The following is a 23,130-nucleotide window of genomic DNA, read 5'->3' as shown; positions in this document are numbered from 1 at the left end:
TAGAAGTGCCTAAAAACATACTGGACCCTTTCCAGGCTCTAAAGTAATATTATAATATAGTTAAATGAAAACAAAGGCTAAATACTTAATTTCCTGTAGACCACATTTCCAAGATTGCTGTTCCAGTTTCCTGATTAAATAATAGGCATTTTGAAATATTCTGTTACAGTTATTAGCATTTTCAATTTGCTCCTAAAAATCATCACAACAAAATTAAGCATTTACTTACTCTCTGGCTCCCCAGTAAAAATCAGCTTAGGTCAGACAGCATTCTGCTGTACTGTCATCACTTGCTAAAAGTTCTTCTACTTCCATTAAGACCTCTGGGTTATTGACTTCTGATAGTTTATTACAATTAACAAAAAAAAATCCTACAGTACCTTAATTCTGAAGTTTCTGAAACGACTGAATTGTAATAAAATTGTCATCAAATCAGTGATTCATCACTAGTAACAGTAATTAAAATACTACCAATACTCACATGTCACCAGGTGGTACATAGGTATTACCAAAAAGAGAGAGGGGCAAACCTTTAGCAATAAATATACTTTAATATTGTATTTCTAAGAACTTTGACTTCAAAATGAGGTCTGAAATATCACTGGTCAACGCAGCATCATTGCTAACACTTTGCAGGCACGAAGGAGAACAGGGTTCTCCAACTGCAAACAAATTAAAAACCTGATCTCTAGCCCATGGACTTCATAGGACACAGCACAGATTCAAACTGACAGAGAAAGCAACAAAACAAATCAAACTAAAATTAAATCCTAATTCCATTTATTGTTTCAATTATTGTTTTAGCACTCACCTCATAAATCCTCACACATGCAAGCCTTTATTTTTCCCCACAAATGTCCAGAAATAGCCTCCCTTCTACTTCATAACCCCACCTGCCATGAGAACACACCAATCTGCTAATAAGCTGCCTCCAGCATACATACATTGTCTTTTTTTTTAATTTAGTGGTAATAACTTACAGTCTTATTGCACATTCCAATTCCACTGCAGGTTAAGCTCTACTAACAGACACCATGCAAGCAAGCAGGGAGAAAGAACAAAACCAAATGAGAATGTTCATAAAATATATGATACCATACCAAGCCTGCTCTAATACTGAACCATTCTGGTTTTATTCCCCTGGCTTTTCTCAGGTTTACAGTGACAAAATTATTTGTGACTGTTTACAGTGACAGTCTCCTAGTATAAACATTAGCAGGCAGCAATGATTTCAGGAAGGGTTTCTTCATTTTCATTTTTGTGCATGACAAACCCCCCTGCAGTAAAGCAAGTTCCCCTGTCCCTGTCTCCAGGGACAATGGGACAACACTGATGCTGCCCCCTCAGAGCCTCTGCTGACACACAACATCTAGAGCATAAGCCCTTTCAGTGAGTCCCAAGCTTATCACCACAATGAGATGCTGAAAGCCAAATGGCTTGAACATTACAAGTTCTGATCTCTAGCACAAGAAACATAAGTCAGCCAATTAACAGAGAAAAATCCTGTAACAAAAAAAAAAATCTGTGTTTTTAGTTATCATTTATAATTTAGGAATAATTGTGAAGTTTTCACCCGTGTTCTAAATAGGAGAACAAGAATGAATATTTATGCAGCCAGTCCCCTTATTAGCTTTGTCCCCATTGCTTGCTTGTCCAGGTGTTTAACAGATCCCTTACATCTGAGTTTCAGAACCTTACTTCTCATGCACCCCTCTTTGTTTCTTTGCAATAAAATCTAAATTACTTTGTTTCCTTTTGCTATTTAACCTCATAAGAGGGGTCTTGCTGGTACCAGCTCCATGATTTTCTTTTACAATTGCTTTCCCATGCATTCATTGAAATTGAAGGAATTTCAAATGGTTGGAATTTCTTGGGTTTTTTTCTTTGAACTGCTGCAATGTAACACAAAACAGATCTGATTCTATTGGTTACTTAAAAGGCATTAACTATAAATTAGTAATTTCTGCATAAAAGACATGACATAAAACTCTTCACCTCAGCCATGATAAAGAGTCCACAGTTCCTCAGCAGTTTCCTCTTTTGGGAATGCAGGACCATACAAAATCCCTCACTATGAGCTATCCCAGCAGGTTTTGTTAGAGTGCAATCAGGAATGGTCTGGAAGGGGACTGAGAAAAATGAATAGTTTTGATATCACATATATTACCTATTTTTATCCGTATTCTTTTCTTCTTGTCTACACTTAATTTCCACATCATGGCAGAAACCCAGGATCTCAGAGGCAAAACCAACCATCAGGAGTTCGGGTTTGATAGTAGCATATTACAAGGTTTTATCTCATTTTTTAAAGCCAAGCAAGGTGCAGATCATGGCTCTCCTGGGAGGATCCTAAATCCCTGTTTGTACTGTGAACTGAAACAACCGAGTTCATCTCCCTCGCTTCCTACCCAGCAAACACTGGCAGTTGTAGACCTCAGAAAGACACTTAAAATTAATGTTAACAGCTTAAAGCAAAAAGAGAAACTTCCAAAAATGAAGTCTGACCTAAAGGGTTTGTCATTAAAAAAGATATTACACTAAAATGCTGGGAAAAGATCTAAAAGACAGGAACAGGGATAAAACCAGCCTGGCAGGGAGTTACAGAAGCTGGCTCACTCTTCAGCTGCCAGAACCATCAGCTGACTTGGAGTCACAGACTGAACAAGAGACTATATATTAAATGCTAGACCCAAAGGTAGTCAGTAGCACCCAAAAGTGATCATTTGATCATTCTAACCTAGGGAATAATTAATTATTCATAAACAAACCCAGTTTCACTTGCAGCCTCATATACATCAACTTCTTTAATCAGGGGAAAAAACAAGGCCCAACAATGTACAATATTTTATTTTCTATCCCATTAATATCCCCAGCATTCTCGAAAACTTTAATTTTTTCTTAGGTTTACTTTGGATTTTTTTAAATATATCATTTTGAAACTAATTCAGAGAGAAGAGTACCTCAAGTATAATGAGATTGCCTAATTGTGTCACTTTATCATTACAGAGAACAGCATTTGCTTTCAGAACTACTTTGACAGTGATACAATTCAGCTCATTGTGTTTTCTAACACTGTTACCCAACCTGTGAAGACAAATGCACACTGCAGACTAAGAATTACATTCTACCTTTTAATAATGACATCCAAATCTGGAAAATAATTGTTAGAAAAAGCCTGCAGAAATAAGAACAAAATAAAGCTACACACAACTCCTTTACTTTGCTGCATTTTAAGCTGCTTCCCATAGGTAGGTTATACATTATTAATTATATTTGATGGGAAAAAAGAGATCCAGAGTGGAGCACAGACAGAATCAGAATTTGGAGTAACCATTCCAAGCCACACTCCAGCACCTACTTTTGCTCCAAACTGAATTAAAGCAAACATTTTCCAAGTGCCACGCTATATAGAATGTTTAAAAGCAGTTAAAATCACTATAGAATAAGGATATTTTGTAAAACCATTTTAGGTTTGTTTATGTTTTATTTGGTGTTTTTTTCAAGTTCTACTGTTTTAACTTGCTTTTATTACTATATAATTGCATCACATTATAGCAGTAAGATGTAATATGATTGGAAGTTCTAGCATTTTAATTTTTAAACCTTCAGAGTTATACAAGCAAGCTGTTTTCTCTTTGCTCTTTAAAAAAATTATCTAGATCAAAAATAAAGAATTCATGTCATACAATTATAAGCATCAGTTAACCTTAATTACACATTCTCTTGATATGGAACTTATAATGATAAAAACATATTTTCCAAAGCATTTACTTTTTTGAATTCTTATTTGGACATTTTTTTAAGATTGAGATTTTACCTTAGGTAATCAACAACAGAACTTTCTCTCACTTAAGAAGAAAGTATGTTTAATCAGGCTTTTTATAGCAAATATTTTTTATTCTACTTTTTCCCCGCAGCTCTGGGGAAAAAAATTTAACAGAGCGATAACATTTTTCTCCAGTATTTAGAGATGTAATTTGTAAGCCAAATTTTAATGTTACTGAACTATTTTGTGTCTTTTCACATGTTTCTCGTCAGGCTGTATTTTAACAAAACAGTGAAATCTCTCTTTGGGGTTTCAAGTAATGGAATGGGGAAAAAAAGGGTTTGTACACAATTATGACATTCAGATCTTACATAAATTCACTTTCATTAAATTTATTAAAAATGTTTGTGTCTCTTTATGGTTATTTCAGTGGGGTTTATTCCACTTTTATAGTGCGCTAACTTAAAGTGACTCAAGAATGGCTTTACCCCCCCAGAACTGGCTTAAAACTGGGAGAAAAAAAAACCTAACACAACAAAACACAGCATGAGCATGAATGCTGTATTATATGGGCTGGATAAATATGTTAAATGCCACTGTAAGCAACAGCTGCCCCAATAACATCTGTGTTTCTGGGTTACTTATAATGAAACAAGATGCAAAAGTATAGAGAGCAGCTCCATGGAACAGTGAGGAGCTCCATCCTTTGGATTACGAGGTTTTTCTCAGGAGAAGGGGCTGAGAGACACTGGGAAAAGAACAAATAGAAGATCCAGTGCTTACTCATTTCATTGGACTGAACTGACTTGAATGCTTTGCTGCTCACAACTGCCTATCACCAGATCTGACAGCAGTTCCAGCTCTGTTCAAAGGCAGGAAAGTTGTCCTTTAACTGTGTTTTACATGCAGGGATTGCACCTGCTGTGCACTGGTATCAGAAACAACTTAAATTAGGTCATGGTCAAAGATCATAAGCCAAAAATCATGTTAGTGTTGCTTTATAAATAGAGGAAGACTGGGAGACTTTATAGACAGTGGGGTCAAGAAATCTCACAAAGGCTTACTCTGTAAAACATTTAACAAAAAAAACTATGCAAACAAAGGGAAGATGTGGCAAAAAGCAGTTATTTCTTAGCTCCCAGGAGCCTGTTTCTTCCATTAACACTTTATTAAGGCCCAGCAGGTGTTTCACAATGCAAAGCTTGGCATTAGCAAGTCCTTCTGCAGAGCAACAATGAAGAGTCCTATTTCCAACAGCCAAGAAATTATAATGGTGTATATGAAAAGGCAGAGAGGAGGAGAGAGCATTCTATTGTAATTACAGCTTTTCATGTTTATGGTACATTTTACAGATCAAAAATCAAGCCTTGAATATTAACAAACTAGAGATTTAATTTTCATGTGATTCTGCAATGCATTTCAGCATCTGAATGCCAAGGGCTCCATAACCTACACCTTCACTGTCACAGAGCTGTGCAATCATACCCTGGGCAAAGCTTTGGTGACAATTCTCAGCATGACCTTCTCAACACGGTGGCTCCCACAGCATAAACAACCAAAGTCATTCACTGTTTCAAGGTAGTGAATAGGAATCACTTCTAGAACAAGATCAAATAACTGGAAACAGTTTGCAACACTGGTCCTTCTCAAACACAAACAATGCTCCCAGACCTCTGTGCTGGCTGGGGTCACACCCAAGTACTGATGGCCAGAGCAGGCCACTGATGCACAGACCAATGTGTATTTGGCACAGCTTTTCAGGCTGCTCTCAAAGCCTTTGTATCTCGTGACATAAAGCTTCACAAAGTCCCTGGTCGCTGAAGAACACCCCCCTCCAATACAACCAAGTGAGATGAACAAGCAACAGCAAACATTTTCTGGAGGTGAGGTGAAGGACAGATATAGGTATTGATGTGCCCTTGATTCTGCTTTACTAAGCCAGATATTAGGGTCTTCCTCACATTATTACTGATAAAAGAAGAACACAGTAATGCCTAAGGAGAAAGCTTCCCAGAAGCACTGCAGGGACTACTGACTCAGAAGAACCTACACACTAAACACAAGAGGACAGAGAAAGGAAAGAAGTGGCTCCAGCTTCAAGACAGCACACACAGAAAAAAACCAAATCTACCCCAGACCTTTTTTCAGTGTAAGTAATCAACATTACACAAATAAGTTGAGATTCCCACAGAAAACAGATTCTTTACCTTTACAAGAACAACTCTATATTCTAAGATGTATCAGTTAAGAGAATAACCCTAGCTCATGGAAAATACACACTTCTCATCATTCAGATCTGTCACTCAGATCCTACAGTCATTAAGAGTTCTCTAACTTAAAACAATAATGCCACCTATAGCTCTCTTACCTGGACACCAGTGCACATCAGCACAGTTCCAAATGGGAGCTCCTTGCCTAATCCTGTTTTTCTGATGGAGATTTAACATCCTTGGTTATGCTTCCTATAGCTGAAATAATTTACCTCCCTAGAAAGTTTCCAAGAATTTCAATATCTGATGCAATTTTTCTTTAAGGTTCATAAAATCTTCATTACCAGTCATTTTGTTACTGAAGTTACTCACAGTGTGCATTTAAAAACTGCTTAGATATTTTCTGTTAACTTCAGAAGTTATCTAGGAGATGAAAACAAAATACAATGCAAGAGAAAAAGTAATATAAAAATCGGGAGACAGAAAACAGTTGTTTCAGTTACCTTTAAAAGGTATCTAATGTTCCCATTCAAATGAATTTTTAGGGAAAATGCTAAATAATACTCTTGCCAAGTGCGCCCCTGCGTGGTGACCAACGGCTGTGCAAAACCAATTTGCTTCACAGCTCACAAGGGACTTTTCTGGCTCCAAAACCACAGTGAGTCAGTGCTCACACCTGCCCAAGTACTGGGAAAGACTTCTTCTAGCAGAAGCGCCCTAGATGTGTCCCAACATGCTTCCCTATAGGCATATTTTGTAAATTATGGTCAAGGTTAGTTATATATACTTTGCTTTAAAACCTTTAAAACCTCCTCAATATTCTACTTGCGTTTTTCTCCTAAACTTAAAATTTACTGAATAAGAGCATCCCATTGGCTCCAAAAGAAATATAAGGATACGCTGAGTTAAATAAGCAAAAATAATACTTCAAAGGAAGAAAAGAGACACTTATGGCTCAATAGCAAGTTGACAAAGCCCCCTTCATGCAGTCTTTAACAGCACTGTCAAAATTCAGGGTTAGAAGAGAGGTAACAAATGTTTAGGTGTATAAAATAGCAAATGTATTAAAACAAATAACACACACAGAGTAATAGTGAAACATATTGCAAGCCTGTATCCTGCAATAACCAGCTGCAGCATCACATAAAAATTGTTAAAAAACAAAAGTGGAACTTGATGGGACTGTCAGAAAATGTTTGTTCACTTCCAAAATTCATCAGAAAGAATATTGTTCAAACGTGCAGAAAAACAAATTTACACAGAAATAATGCAAGTTCATTGCTATACTTCTTTCTTCTGCGTAGGTAGAATATCACCCCATTCTTCCTATTTTGCCTAGTTTTATTTTTAAATTATTTAATTCCTTTAAAAAGTTCTAATTTCATTAGGATTCAGAGTCTAGTCCACACCATAATCATTCAATCATGAGCAAGCTTTGATTGTAGTCCTTGCATTATTAAATGTGCCAGTTACTACATTGGGACAGACAGATAAGAAAGTGAAAAAAGACCAATCAAAATTAGGGCATTGTATCATAAGAACATATTTTGGTTTTTGACCTCTCCTGGTAAGATTAAACAACACTTAAGTTTTATAAAAAGGCTATTATATCTAACACTGGTTATCAACAGAAAAAGGAGAGAATTAATATATTAAACATTACATTTTTATATTAAGACAAAACTTCTCTTTAATGTATTTTCAGTGTTAACAGGTGTGACTCCATTTTAGATACTGAGAACTTTTAAATGGTTAACATGAGAAATACCTTTACTACATACAGATTAAATTTTTATTTCAGGTGAAGTTAAACCTGTCTCTATCATATTCTTTATCTTTTTTCTGAGTTATTTTTATTATAGAAACATTTACCATCTTCATTTTTTCCCCTAAGAATAAAGTAAGCTGAAAATACTAACCAGAAACAATGGTCCTGGGAACAAAACAGATAACGTTTTGTAAGACAAGGGTATTAAAGTTCTGGTAATGCAGAAAAATGTCCAACAGAGGGTGATAGAGACCATAAATTCATTAGGCACAACTCAGATTATCTGACTTAAAACAAAATTAAAGTAATGTGTAGCTAAGGAAGAGCTCCCAACTAGAAAGGTTTGAATAATCTTCATTACTTGAGAAACATTTTCAGTTAACTGTAAATGCTGACAACTTTTCAGAAAAACATTCTCTTAAGCATCTGACAGTACAAAACTTCAATTATTTGATTCTCTAAGCATTACATCCTTCAGCTACATCCATGTTCACTCGGCAGCATATAAACCACTGTTAAGTAAAATTATTTCATTTATTTTTAACGGTGTTGCTGTTACAGAAGTGGGATACTAAGTCTTGGAGTCCAAGGAGATGGACAATATATGCAACTTAATATAAAAGATAAAAAAGGAGCAACACATGTAATTTTAATACAGATTAATCTATCCTGAAACTTAAAGTACTTTTAAGAAGAATGAAGGACATCTCATCCAACATCAACTTTTCCCAATTGCAAACATGCCATTGACAGTTGAGAGGTAAAGTTTCACCAGATCTGTAGCGCTGACTTTCCAATCTCGTACTGTGGGAATCACTGACACAAAGAGGGAGTCAACAGTGACAGTGCTTTAAAGCACAGTGAAGCTGTAATACTGTGTTTTCCTTTAGTTTGACATATTTCATGTTTCTTTGAATACTCCCTCAAATACTAACTCAAAACTCTGAAAGAAAGAAAAGCGTGGTTTACATATACAAAAAATCTCAACACAACTGTGGTCCAACAGGACAAGTTTCTGTCAGCTGACATACACCTTAATTTTACTGAGGTTGCAAGTAACGAAGGAGTAAATTGCTACAGATCAAGAAAACTGATCACAGAAAGCTGGAAAATGTCTGAATTGAGTTCCTTTCAGAAGAAAAGCACAAACCTTTTAATATTTTAGCTAAATGTGTCTCCCAAAGCCTCCAATGTTCAGCCTCCTGCACAGGCTCAGGTAATATCACTGTGTCTGAGGACTCCCTCAACTCCTTTCACTTCCTCCAGCTCAGGCTCTCATTCCTCTTTGCTGTAGTAGAAGCATTCCCAAGTGCCTTCACCTGGCTTATCATGGCTTTCTCATGGTAATTCATTGTTTATGGGGCACTGGGCACCAGTACAGAAGTGGTTCACTGACTCTAAGAATGACAGACTACATCACTTCACTGAGCAATAAGCACCACTGAGGAACAGCTTCAATAAAACCCAAAATCTGGATGTGTAGATCTATTTTCAACACCTTAGGAAAAAAGAAAGGGGGTGGGTGGGGAGGCGAACAAACACTACAGCAAAAAACCACTTCAGCCTAGGAATCCCTGGCCTTAAAAGAAGGCTGTGATAAGGTCTCACTGCGTCCACATGGGAGGGTAACAGAGCAGATGGAGTCAGACTCTCAGAGATGTGCACACAGAGAGACCAAGGGCACAAACTGCAATAAGGAGAATTTCAATGCAATTTCTAGCCCACACCTCCCATACAAATGTAGCAGTTTATACTTTTGTAGTTGCACAGTACTGGGATGATTGCATGGTAGCTGGTATACTAAAATCTATTTTTCAGAGTCATAGATAAGAAGTGTCATTAAAACAAATTTCTGGCCATTTCTGAATTGGTTTGAGATCAAGGAAAGTTTTAAAGTACAATGAACTTCACACAGCTCTGACATGTACAAAGGAAATTCAAAGCTCTGGCTTTCCTTGCACTAAGAAACACAGACCAGAAACAAACATGGCCTTGTCCAGATGTGCACAAGTAAGAGGAATCTGCACATGCAGAAGACAAGGTTGCATTCATAAGTGATTTCCCCTGGCAAACCAACTATTTAAACCGAACTTGACCTTCACTATTTGAGTTCATGAGTCACATCTGACCCACTTCTGCTTCTTTTGCCAACACATATAGCAAACATCAGCCAAGCGTCAAATGCCCCTTGCTAGGAACAGATTTCTTTTACTAACTTTACTTGAAAGATTACAAACTCCTTTTTGCTTTCTAAACACTGTAACATTTTGTTTAAGATTGCTGCCATCTTGCAGAAAGTGTATTTATTCCTTGCAAAGGGAATCTACACAGTAAACTGCAAAAAGTCAACACAGGGGCTCCTTCTGAATCTGTGAAAAGTAACCATTCACTCAAATATTTTCCAAGAGAACATCACTGCTGAGTAAATGGAGAGCCAGTAAGACCTGAGGCAAATGTGGACCAATCAGAAAAGTTAGACTGGCAGCAGCTGTAAAGCAATCAAGAGAAACCATTCTGCTGCAGACTGAGAAAAATATTTCCACTCTAAAATTGAATCAAAGAAAGACACTGTATTTCTTTATTTAAGCTGAATCCATCCTTTAGCATTCCATTGTTTGTTGTCAGTAGATAGAAACATTAGTTAAGAAAAAACCCAAACCTGTAATAATACGTTTTTCACATCTGCTTTAAAAAAATAAGCTAAATAAAAGAAGTCGAAGACAATACCCCCAGGTCTCGCCAGTGCCCAGCAGAGTGGGCAGGGGCAGCAGCTCACCTTGCACTGCCCTGCCACGCAGATGGCGCTGCCGTTCTGGTCGCAGGGGGTGCCGTCGATCACCGTCTCCGCCTGCCGCACGTAGAAGCGGTACCCGATGGCCCGGCAGTTCAGCTCACACTTCTGGCTTCCCTTCACTGCGGGAAGACACAAAAGTCACCATGACAAATACTTAAAAAGGAAAAGCTCATTAGACTAACAGTAAAGCCTGAGAGGAAGGAACAAACAGGCCAACTGACCACATCGAATGGATGGTGATTGAAAACCAACTCCAAGGTAAGACACAACACACCTCAGTTATTAGTGACAGATACTTCACTAAATGATCATGTGTATTTGTAGTTCCATAACAAATGTTGACCAGTTAGGCTTCTTAAAGCATAATAATATGTTATGGCATTTCATGACTCCTAAGTGGCAGCAAAATTACACTGTAATTGTACAGATGTGCATCAAATGAGGCTCACTGATAGTCACTGGTCAGTTCAGGTCAATTAAGCATAACTACATCCAGCATCAAGAAACATATTAAACAAAACAGATGTAAATTTTAAAAAAATATATTTTTTTCTCTTCATTTTTACAAGTTGCCCTTTAGTGACTATTCCTTAGGTCAGGAGAAAATTAAGGAAAAACCACAAAAACCCTCTTTAATGCTTAAAAATTCATAAAACTCATCATTATGCAAACCCCCAAGACTTCTGCTGACATGCAACAACTAATAGGAAATCAGTCCACTGAACTCTGGGTGAGAGGAACACAAGAGACAAGAAGCAAAAAATGTTATCTTCTCCTGTAAAAATCTGTTCCTTAAACAGATACAGCCTAACACTCCACATATCTCCTGCTATCAGGTTTGTTAACGCATCTGTGTAGCCTTTCTATTGCAAATCATCTGTCACGTCAAAGTTGCTCACAGCTTATTACCCCTATTTGCTGACTGAAATAACAATACCTTCCGTTTCTTTCCAACCACAAGTAGCACTGCTACACAGTGGCAGTGAGGCACAAACAGAAATCCTTCTTCTTTTGACAATACTTTCCCCTCACATCACCAAGCTTCAGCTCATGCCCTAACCTGAAACAGAAACCCACTACTTCATGTGTCAAAGGAGGTGCTGTACACCCCAGATAACTGCTACAACATTGTATTCAAAGGATTTTCTACTTGACTTCGGTGCATTTTTGAATCTTCAGCTAAGACATAACAAAAAGCCAAAATAAATAAATGCAATTATATCAAATATAATATATCAATTATATCAAATATCTGGTTTCTGTAAAAGTACTGAACTTTCAGCTCAGCTTCAGTCACCCCCTGTACAGACCCATTCTGAAATCTGGATCTTCCATTTCCCCTCACCCAGAGATTTAACTGCCACTCATCCACATCATCTACTGTGTCTGGCAATCTTCTGACAAAATCCTTAAAAACCTCTACTAATGTTAAGTGAGGTCAAAGATCTGTTTATCTCATTCCCTTTTTTTGCAGAATTCACGTTCAACAAGGCAATTTTCCATTGGCTACTTTTTTCTAAGATAGATTCACTATCTTATCACTCCAAGGACTTCACTTAGTTACTTAAAAAAAAAAGGGAAACAAAACAAAAAAGCTGAGGTATTTCCTGCAGTTCAATTTCCAAGTGTAACAGTTGGGTTTAATGACAAACTGAGCATTATTCTTAGCAGCTTCATCACTTCACACATAACTATATCCAGAATTCTCAAATAAATACAATCCCGTTTCAGTGATTTATTACAATTTAAGTCAACTTGTCCTTTGCTGTGTCTCAAAGTGTCCTATTTTTATAACATGCAACACCAGCAATCAAGCAGCACCTCTAAAGTGTACATTTTCTTATCTTCCAATTCCCCAAAATCAAGTCAAACAAGCCATTTAGGGTTTCTGAAATATCCTTATCTTTTATGTTGATTGCCCTTAGTTCAAAGTGTCCCGAAACCTCACATTCCTATACTCTTCCTCTCCTGATTCTCTCCCATTTGTTTTTGATGCTTTAAAATATTTATTCTTTAAATTATCAGCTGTCCTTCCAGATCCCAATACAAGTTTTGTGCTACTCAAAGATGAAGAAATTAACTGCTGAAGCACAGAATTTTTGTCTGGACCTGTCTCTTCCTTCACTTCTGCTATGGTAGGTCAGCCCCATGCATTGCTAATGCAGCACAGTAACAATCCCAACCAGACTGAGATGACTTTCTCTGTAAAAAATTATTCCCATTTCATAATTTCTGTGTTTCATTCTTTTTTTATTAGGAACTGTTCCTGCTCATATAAAAAGAAATATTAGAACAGTCACTGGCTTTGACCTCAAATCAATCAATCAGACTTTAATGACAAACAAACCCTATAACCCTTTAGCCTTTGGTATTCAGATTCTTTTGATAAGGTATTACCTTGTTTAGGCATATACCAATTGCTGCTACCTAAAGACAATGTTTCCAGACATGAAAGATGCAAAAAACCTTCTCTACAAAGAGCAAAATCTGTTAACTGAATCGCCCCTGTTGAATGAGGGGCATTTCCCACAGGATTTTATGTCAGCATTATGTATTATTGTGTATGATGTAGAAATTACAGAACACATTTTAGAATTCCCATGTAAAACAAGACACCACAGTATTAAAAACTACTCCACTGCTTATTAACCTCACACTTATGCTGACACCCTCCTCTACCCTGTTTTTTGCCACAACTCTTGAGGTTTTATAGTTTAAGCAGTAGGTCAAGCTGCACTATTGGCTTGGCAACTGGACATAAAATGTCAGTTAAACAAGGAGCTGTGAAGTGATTGATTCCACACAGGCACGATTTTTGAGCACCGTGTCATCTGATCCCAGACTTTACAAAAGGATCTATCTGACCTCTGGGAACACAGTAAGGCTTGTAGGTGAAGACCTTCCAAACTAGCTGGCAGCAAGACACATTTCCACAAAAAAAAAAAAAAAAGGGCTCTTTTAAGTGACACATTTACTAAGACAGTTCAATATATAGGTACTGTTCAACATGTCCTCTTAATGTATTTGCTTTTCATTCACATGCCCACCTCAGCACAAGCAAGTCTTTGTGGAAATTCACACCTTATCCTACCTTATTAAAAAGTGAACTTGGGTGAAATTTAATGCTACCACACAGGTTCTACCAGACACAGTCATTATTGATTTAACTAAAGAAGGTGCCTTTGGTAAATAAACCTGGTAACATGTAATGTTTGGTTTTCATTTCACAGACTAAAAAAGTATCTCAGTCAAAAAAATCAGTACTTTTCTCTCAAAGTCTCAGGGATATCCTGGTCTTCTCTGAACTGCAAGACTCAGGAGGTTTTTTTCAAATCCTCTGCTGAAACTTACCTTCCACATTTCTTTACGAGGAGTAAGACCCAGCCATGCTAAAACAGGGCCTCAGCACAGTTCCCTCCCTTTCCGCTTCACCAGCAAGGACACTGAGACTTCATGTTTCATTACAAACTGCACCTGCTGTGCATCATAGGGCAGCCATAGATGTTATCACACTATAATCAGTGGCTGGAGTTCAAAGTGGGTTTTCAGCAGCATTTCAGGCTGAGTTGTCTCCGCTGACCCTCTGGAGGGACAGCAGCAGCACGTCCGCTGGGAAGCACGAGGGAGTAAGGGACAAACTGTCCTCCACTGGGATTCAAAGGTTGACACTCAAAGAATAATCCTGATCTTTTAATCCCACTACTGAGAATGCACAGGTTTGTCCAAGCCCACGACATGCTCCCAGCTCGAGGCAGTGTCACCCTGACGGGGCTGAACAGGCCCAGCACTGTGGGCAGGCCTGGCCACCGCCGGCGCCTCAGGGCGAGGGCAGCACCTGCCAAACACGGCAGGGCCTGAGGGGGAAAACTCCCTCGAGAGACACTGAAACAACTGGGCCAATAACCAAAACTTCCCTGCAGCTGAACACACTTGTTCTTCTCTGGGACTTGCCCCGGGCCCAGCCATTCCCAGGAGCACAGCTCTGCCCGTGCTGCCTCCGAGCAGGTTGGGCCCTGAGGGAGCTGATGGCCACAAGGAAAGCAGCCAGGGCCGGGCAGTGCTGGCAGCAATGGTGTCGTGTGCGGGGGGCAAATCAGCCTCTCTGCACCACCTCACTCCCATCCCACTGAGACTGGCACTCACTGGTTTCCTTAAATGAAAGTGTAAAAAATCAGTGACCTCACAAAACGCCCAGCTCAAATCTAAAGCCCACGCACGGTTGAAAAGGCAGAAAGTCACCCCTTTGGAAACATTCCCACTTGAGAGCTTATGAATAGACCTGTTTGCATTTCACTGAGAAAGAGTATTTCCAAATGCTAACACTGTGCTGAGCTGCCCTGGTGCCACAGTGAGTGGCACAGTGCCCAAATTGCAGCCGCCTTCCCTGGCGCTGGGTAGGGCTGGCACAGCCCAGGGCAATGTGTGTGGCTGCACATTCCACCTGTCACAGGAGCAAAACCTGCCAGCCCTGCACAGCTCCTGTCTCCACTCTCTGCTCAGACCTTCCACCTCCTGATCCCGCACACCAAAGCACATGCAGGGAGAGCATTTGGATTTCATGTCAGCTCTTCCCTGCCTTCATCTTCTGCCACCTTCACCGATCCCCAGCGCAAGGAAAGGCCGCAGGAGGCACAGGCATGGTGGATAAGGAGGCCAAGCTGTGGATGACCTACTAGGCAGCAAGCTTGAAGAGATACAGAGAGAGCTTGGCAGGCAGCTTGCCAATGCACGGAATTTCAATCTAATGATATTCTTAGGAAAAAATGTTACAAGAAAGAGCGTTCCAACCACAATACCTTTGATAAATAATGTATTTGGTTGTTCAAAGGGAAATTAAAAATAACCACAGACCAAAAAAACCCCCAGGAAATAATGCCCAAGTCAAATCAGAATGCAAGTGATCAGTGAACTGATGACACCGTGCACAATCAGACACTGACTGCCCTGACAGAAGGTACCGAGTTCCTCCTTGCTGTCTCAGCTCCTGAGACTGCAGCTGCTTGGAGCATGTACTGTCTGTCATGGCACACACATCGAATCTCCTGCCACAGAGAACACTGACTGTAGGTGCAATTACAATAAATGATACAACAAAGGAATTTCATGTTCCCCATGCTGTGAGTAGGGATTGGAATATACTAAACCTCCTTGATGGTTCCTCAGTCCAAACCTTAATCTAATGTGAGATCCAGACTCCTCATTGTTATCTACACAGCAGTTTTAGTTCTCCACTGAACATTACAGAATGCTTTTACCATTTGTCAGTTTTTGTAAGTTTGCCTAAATATCTAAAAATAGTTAATAACAAGCTCTGCAATTTGAGAAACATGCCTCGAGGGTGCCCACAGAGAAGTGGCATCCACACTCTTGGCAAGCAAATTTCACATTCATGTTAACACTACATTATAGGATTAAGCAAATTTAAATTAGGCTTCATTCTGTGTGCACACTGCCTTGTAAAGTCAACTTCAGTGCTTCTCAATAACGAGCCAAAATAGACACATCCATGATGTGTCAGAAACAATTGTTCCAGGAACAAGTTGTCTCTGCATAGCTCAGTTATTTTCAGGGCCCAGCTTGCCATGGGCTGTAATTCAGTATTTACTCATGATAAAAGCAATGAATCTGCTTTGCAGGAAGTGTAATGGGGCATAGCAGACACTGGAAAAACTTTTAAGAGATGTGCTCATGTCTATCCACGTAACATCTACTTCAGTTAAAGCTTATCAGTGCTGTGGGATTGCAGGGATACACTTGCAGGTGACTGACATTCTCCTGTGAGGGTGGGGAGGCCCTGGCACAGGTTGCCCAGAGAAGTTGTGGCTGCCCCATCCCTGGAAGTGTTCAAGGCCAGGCTGGACAAAGCTCTGAGCAACCTGGTCTAATGAAAGGTGTCCCTGCCCATGGCAGGAGGGTTGGAATGAGATGGTCTTTAAGGCCCCTTAAAGGTTCTGTTTTCATATAGGAAGTGCTTCAAGACGTGTACATCCAGGAAAACAAAGGCAGGTCCAAGACAGTACTGGAAGAAGCCTAGTCCTTCTGCACACTGCTGTGGCTGTAAGCTGACAGCTCCACTGCAGACTCAGAGTGACACACCAGGCAGGCACAGACCTAAATCTGACAATTCCCCACTAAAGAGAACCCAGCAGTGATCACCTGCGGAGCTCAGGGTGGATGACAAGTGTTACTGTACTACTGCATGCAGGCAACCCAGCTTGTGCAGCTTCCTACACAAAGAAGGAAACATAACACACCACATTCTCTACAAAGCTTTCAAGAAAGCAGAGCTACTTTACTTAAAATTTCCCTTAGACTATGTCAGCTTAGCTATCAGCACTGCAACATCAGCTCAAGCTTTGCAGTTTAGGAGGCTCTAAGGTCCATAAGAGAAAACTGAACCCAAAGCAGGTTGGTTTTCCACTGATGGACAGTTACAAGTGTTTGAAGTGGCCAGAAGGAATAATGCTTTTTTATACCAGTTACCTGTTGCCAGATTTCTAAATCACAATATGCAAACATTTTCCAGGAAATAATTAGCATGTAACAACATTTGGCCTCTCCAACAGAAATAGTAATGTGATGTGGTCTGTTTTATTTGAGTCTCTTTTGATACTTTGTCCTTATTAGGCTTGGGAACATCTCTTGACAATAACCAGAAAAGGTTGTGTATATTTCTCTTTCTTTGTCCCTTTCAGTTTTGTTAACTTCTTATAAACTTTTATTACCCTGGTTCAGATTTTTTTTCAAAAAACATTTTCCATTCTTCATTCCAGTGATGGAGGAACATTTCCCTTTTTTTTTCTACTTCCACTTTTCATTTTCTCATGTAGCAAAGATGTTTATTACTTCACCTTGTCTCAACAACTTAATAAATTTTTGAAATATTGTCTTTATTGGAGTTCTGCTATTAAGTGAAAAAATAAATCAAGCTTTTATAATGAAGCTGCATGTACATTTTAAGAAATATGAAGCCAAGAAGGAATATATCACTCAAAAAAATTCTTCACCTTTACCTGAATATACCACAGTTTGTTCTACTCTTCAGTGAACAGAAAGCTCACAGAAAGCAAAAGGCCCCAATGTTCCACAATCTTGTCCTCATAGTTAGTGTTTATGCCAATAAGAAACTTCCAAGTGTTGTCCTTTACTTCTATTTTCCTGGTACCTCCATTCCTCCCAAATTCCTCTGCCATTAAAAAACTACTAAAAATATCTTATAGATTTTGTGTCATGCATTAAAAATAGCTAGAAAGTTTATCCAGTGAAATTAAAAGAAACCAACTAGAAACAAATAATTCACAAAAACACATGCATACGAGTCGCTCCTGACCAGTTGGACATCTGGAAATCAGCAGAAGATGTAAATTTGATGTGCTTTTATGAAATTCTATTTTGTTTTGACTACCTGAAAATTTGTTTTAGCCTAGTAGGAATGTTCTACCTTGGTCCCACTGGAAAAGGAGAGGAATGTAGATATTTGGGAAGTTGTGATGTTTAATAAAAGCTTCTGAGTTGTCTACTATGAGCTCAGTCATGTCTGCATTTTGAATTACTTCTACTAGAGTGAGAAATCCAAAGGGCTGCCTTACAACCTTTAAAGCTGGGTTTTCTAACAGCATGTAGGAATAGCAATAACTGACACAGCAAGGATTTTTGCACAGTGACAGCAGCATCACTCCTCTGAATATTAGGCATTTACACTGGGAATGGCAGAGGATCTTTATCTGAATAGGTACTTTTCTGCTCTGGTTACAGCTTTTACAGCACTGGAGAAATCCTACAAATGTCATTATTGAGTCATAATTAAATAAAGCACTATAAACATTTGTGCCTGCTTCAAATCACTGCATACTGCAAGGCAGCCACTCTTTCCCAGTTGAGGGTATTTCTGACCACTGTGCAAGTCTAGTCCAAGGCTTTGGGGACCACAACACAACCCTCAATCCCTTGCCTTTGCTGCTGCTTTGTTAATAATAATTTCCTCAGCCATTGCTCAAAACTGAATTTTTCATTTGAAGTTTAAATCAATACATGCACATTTGTCTACAAAAACTTAAGATGCAACTTAAATCTAAACTGTGATGTCAATGTGCTGCTGGCCTCGGTGCAGCAAAGCACTTATCAAGTGGTTCAATGAGTACCTGACTAGTAAGAACTGTTGGCTTCAGTACAACTGCCACAAGTTCTATGTTTAACAGAGGCTCAAGGCCAGTACCCCTTTAAACGACATGACCAGGTAATACAGTTTCTTCTACAGACCTTAGTTTTTACTGTGTTGCATCAGGGACTCTTCTGAATTTAAAGGGAAAAAAAAACCCCAACTCCTAAAACTGTCTGTTTTCACATCAGCCTTTCATGTGTCTGGCAATCAGAATCCAGAGACAACCATTTGTCAGTCACTGGCCACTGGATGTCTCCACTGCCCTGTGCAAACAGAGATTAAAGTTCTCTATCAGTGAAAAAGAAAAGTGTTTTTAAAAGGCATTTACCTTTATTTCCAAGCCATCACTTACACTCTACACCCACTGCACAGGAGTTGCCCTCTCCAGCCCCCAGTGCAGTCAGGAGGTGGCAGCTTCACGTGGACTGCACTTCTGGTGGGGCTTTTCCTAACAGCTCCCAGTACAGAATATCAGAATTATCAAGACATTGCAAGATAAGTACAATAAAACCAAGCAGCTTAAACTCAAAACTTTTTGCTTCTGCCTATATCCAGCAATAGTTAAAACTGTATCAATAAAATCCTCATAAGATGATGGGTCTTCACCCATCACTGTCCAAAATGTCCAGCATAGGTGCTTCTAACAGTAGGGAAGTTTTCTCCTCACCAGTTCACTCTTTTGCTGGTGTAACTGGCTACTTCATGTAAGTCTGATTAAATCAACCATTTAGTTAGTGTATGGTTTAACACTCTCTAGAAACTGTATGTAGAAGATAGACTATTAGGATTTCATGGAAGATGTTTTTTCTTGAAGTGTTATTATATAGAATTTATTAAAAATAAAATGAAAATATTTAGGAAACATATGATTAAAGCCCAAACTACTGAGAAAAAAAATTACAACTAATCTAAACAATCTCATTTTCCAGCCAGATTTATATATTTATTTATACTGGCACTAATCAGAGATGAAAACCTGCTACATGCAGTGCAATTTCTCATCTGAAAAATCACCATAAAGTGCTGCATCCCATGAAGTGCTGGCCACTTCCTGAGGGAGGCTGAGAGCTATCATTCCCAAATGCTCTTAGCTTGGGCTGTTCTGGAAGGAGCTTGATACTGCTTTCTGGCTGTCTTTAAACTTGGAAAGAACTGACTATTTCTATTTGTCTCTATCAGAATCTTACTGGCCTCTGGAATCTCAGCTTGCATCCAGATCTGTACTTTGAAATATGATTCTATCTCCATCAGCACACTAGCAGCCTCAAAAATCTGCAAAATCAAATAATGTTAAATTATATAAATCAATATTTTGGCACCTCTAATAAATACACCTTCAAATCCTGCCTTCAGCCTTTCCACAGAGAGCTTGGGCAGTTTTATTCAAATCAGTTCTACTGGAGGAGGACTTCATGTCCCTCTTCAGAATAATAAATGCCAAACGTAGACGAGAAGAAAGGAGATTCAAGTTCAGGCTTGTGAAGCCCCCAGCAGCATTCCAGACAAAGGCTTTCAGTCATCTCTTAAGCAAGCATATTTATGTTCACAAAGTTGAATGTCTTAGAAGTCTCTCTCCTATTAAAACGTGAACTCGGGATGTGAACACCAAAACTGACTGAAGCGATGCTTTGTCCTGAAAAGCCCATGAGTGTAATACCTGGATCTCTAGTATTTAATACAACTCCAAACAAGGATCCAGAGAAAGCCTTGCCTCATGTCAACTCATGACATGCTCTTCTCCAGGTAAAAAGTCACTCCTCAGGGAAGTGCATCCCAACCTTTCCTTGATCTGAAGATAAAGAAGGACCAAGGAGCCCAGTGTGACAGCGGTGAGGAGGGAACACAACGCTGCTGTTTCTCACCATCAAGCTCCCACATACAAAAATGAGACTCATTTTGTTACATGACTGGCAGCAAATCTCCTATTGTCTTTCTTAAACACAACTTGCTCTGAGCAGTACAGTTTGCATTGAAGTCAGAATGCTTTCTGAAGTTAGGCTTCTCCGAGTTATTTAGCTTGGAGAAAGGAAGAAACCTATCACTTTATTTTTAAAAATAAATTTTTTTACTTCATTACTTATAAGATGATGACACAATCTTTTTAAAGATTTTGTATATAGGAATCAACTTTCATTTTACTTCTAGTGCACAACTAAGAGACAATAATAATGTTTACAGTTATCTCAATTTTTTTAGTTTCTTTAAACAAATCGAATTTGCCAAAAATTCCCAGGCAAGTAATTTTGGATAAACCCATAACAATCCTTGTCATTCCCTGCTGCTTTTTCCTTGCTGTCTCCAGAGGAGGAATGACTCTGAAACACTTCTTTTTTTTCCAAAAAATCCAATTCCTGGACTGATTAATAGACTAGAAATCATTTCATACCTCTCTGATTAATAACCTCTTTGATGAACACGGACTTAAAATCCACTCCCTGTGCTTGTATAAACTAAACAAGTTTTACACTTGTTATACACAGGATGCATCAATGGGAAAAGCAAGAGAGGAGACTAAACTCCTTTTCTAAAAGGTTTGTAACTGAAGATTCTTTGCTCTGGAATAACACCAAGAAACTACCACCTGAGCAGTCCCAGCAGAAAGAATAAAATCAGAAACAAGCAGAAGGTAAAAGTCAGCCCTGGAGTGACTATCACTGTCCCTTAGGAAATACACATCAGCATGTTCTGACTGAGCCTTACTTACACACTTACAGATTGTCTTAAGTTAGAAAATAAAACTATTATGGGGTGATGAGTGTTTCTGAAATACTAAAATAGACTTGTACTCATTTAAATATTAATATAGCTACTATTTGGTCTAAAATGTCCTAAGTGTATTTCCATGGCCTCCTGCCACAGTCCTTTAATAGGCATATAAATTCTTAAGGTTTAGTTAAAACATTCTGTACTTTTATTTACATACTCAAAGATATTTATTTCCTTCATTCTCATAAACATCAGTTTAAAAAATGAACGTTCATTAGAACAGTGTTTTCACTAGGATGCCAGTGACCCGCAGCTCAGTCAGTTAACTTGAAAGCTGCTTTCCTTCTGATAGCAGATAAAATTCTGAACATCCAGTGTTTCACATTACATTTATTTTTAAGGCTATTCTTATATAAAAAGCTATAATGATCATTGCTGAAGCTCAAGATTTCTTGGCAAATTTGCTTTCTAATTTTTCTTTCAGGTTTTCAGAGTTTGTGTGCCTTGATTGCTAGATGTTCAGATTGCTGCAGAAAACTGAAAGGTGTGAATTCAGTGAAGTTGAACCTGGGAAAATCCAACTGGAAGGCACTGGCAGGCAGTTACTGATCCCTGATGCTGGGAGCTGGTCTCCAGTAGCTCTGACCCAGGCACTCAGTCTCTATGCTCTTGGCAACTAGATTTCAAAACAACAGAGATGAAGCTCTCTCCTCACCTCCCATACCTCTCTCAGCTAAGGGGAAAATGAGTGTCTGGTAAAAGGTTATTTTCACACTGAGAGTTCTGCCCCGGGAATATGGGATCTGTCTCATCTGTGGCATTACTCTCCACCCCACTCCTCCCAGCACAGCGCTGGGCTGCTCGGGGCAGGGCTGTAAAAGGCCTGGGGGAAGGATGCAGTCACCAGTGTAGGGAATTTGCATGCCAGAGTCCTTTCCAACCTGATGTGTCCGTGTGCCCACACATTTGATTAGATTAGCATCACATGCAATAAATAGAACTGGATACACTAAACTAAGTACATGGCAACTTTCTCCTCTCATCCCCCATATTCTCCCAGAGAGTTTGCTTTTGGAGACACGTGGGAAGAGCTCACAGTGTAGGTTTTGCCATCAGGCCTTACAGCAGTCAGAGAACAGGCAGACAGCCCTGGGGTGCCCCAAGCAGTCGGGCTCACAGACACACTCCTCAGCACTGGTAGAAATTCCTGAGGCAGTCTCAGAGCAGTTTTATCTTTGAGAATTCTGGAGGCTGTGTCAGATGGCAAAAACTAGACAGTGACAGCTTCTGAGCAGAACAGGGAGGAGCTGAGAAATGCTGAACAAGTCAATTGAGTTTCATTTCCTGAAAAAATACCGCAAGAATTCAACCCCAGTGTTCTTAAACACCCATAAAAAATCAGGGCAGCAGTAGCAACCAGTATGGATTTGTCAAGATAAAAATCTTTTCAAACCCCTTTAATTTCCTTCTGCAAACAGGCTCTGTATGCAGGAGAAGCAGTGGCTGTGATTTAGCTTGGCTTTTCTAAGGTGTCTGACACTTCTTCAAGCTCAGACAGCATCTAGAAGAAGTTACAATAAGGGATGTGCAAAAGTGTTTACAAAACTACACTCAGTAGTTCACTGGCTGGGATTTGGTACCTCCTGAGTGAGAATCTGCAAGATCTTTCCCAAGCATAGTTCCAGCTTCTGTTTTCATGAATGAGGTAGATTATGGAATACAGAG

At 39.1% G+C, this 23,130-nt stretch overlaps 1 protein-coding gene across 3 annotated transcripts in view; it reads right to left on the bottom strand.

Annotated features, from left to right (window-relative positions):
- THSD4 (thrombospondin type 1 domain containing 4) overlaps positions 1–23,130 on the bottom strand; it is a 260,249-nt gene that overhangs the window by 129,186 nt on the left and 107,933 nt on the right. For all 3 annotated transcript variants that reach the window (XR_003534995.1, XM_027688407.1, XM_027688408.1), the window contains exon 7: positions 10,521–10,657. Coding sequence is in view for 2 of the 3 variants with exons in the window: in XM_027688407.1 (XP_027544208.1) it covers positions 10,521–10,657 (137 nt within the window). In the remaining variant the exon portion in view is untranslated. The remainder of the gene's footprint in view (positions 1–10,520; positions 10,658–23,130) is intronic.

Source organism: Neopelma chrysocephalum, unplaced genomic scaffold, assembly GCF_003984885.1.
Source record: "Neopelma chrysocephalum unplaced genomic scaffold, ASM398488v2 Primary Assembly neopelma1_75, whole genome shotgun sequence".
NCBI classification, from domain to species: domain Eukaryota; kingdom Metazoa; phylum Chordata; class Aves; order Passeriformes; family Pipridae; genus Neopelma; species Neopelma chrysocephalum.
The sequence above is the reverse complement of the archived record's forward strand: the minus strand, read 5'-3'. Positions and strand labels throughout refer to the sequence as shown.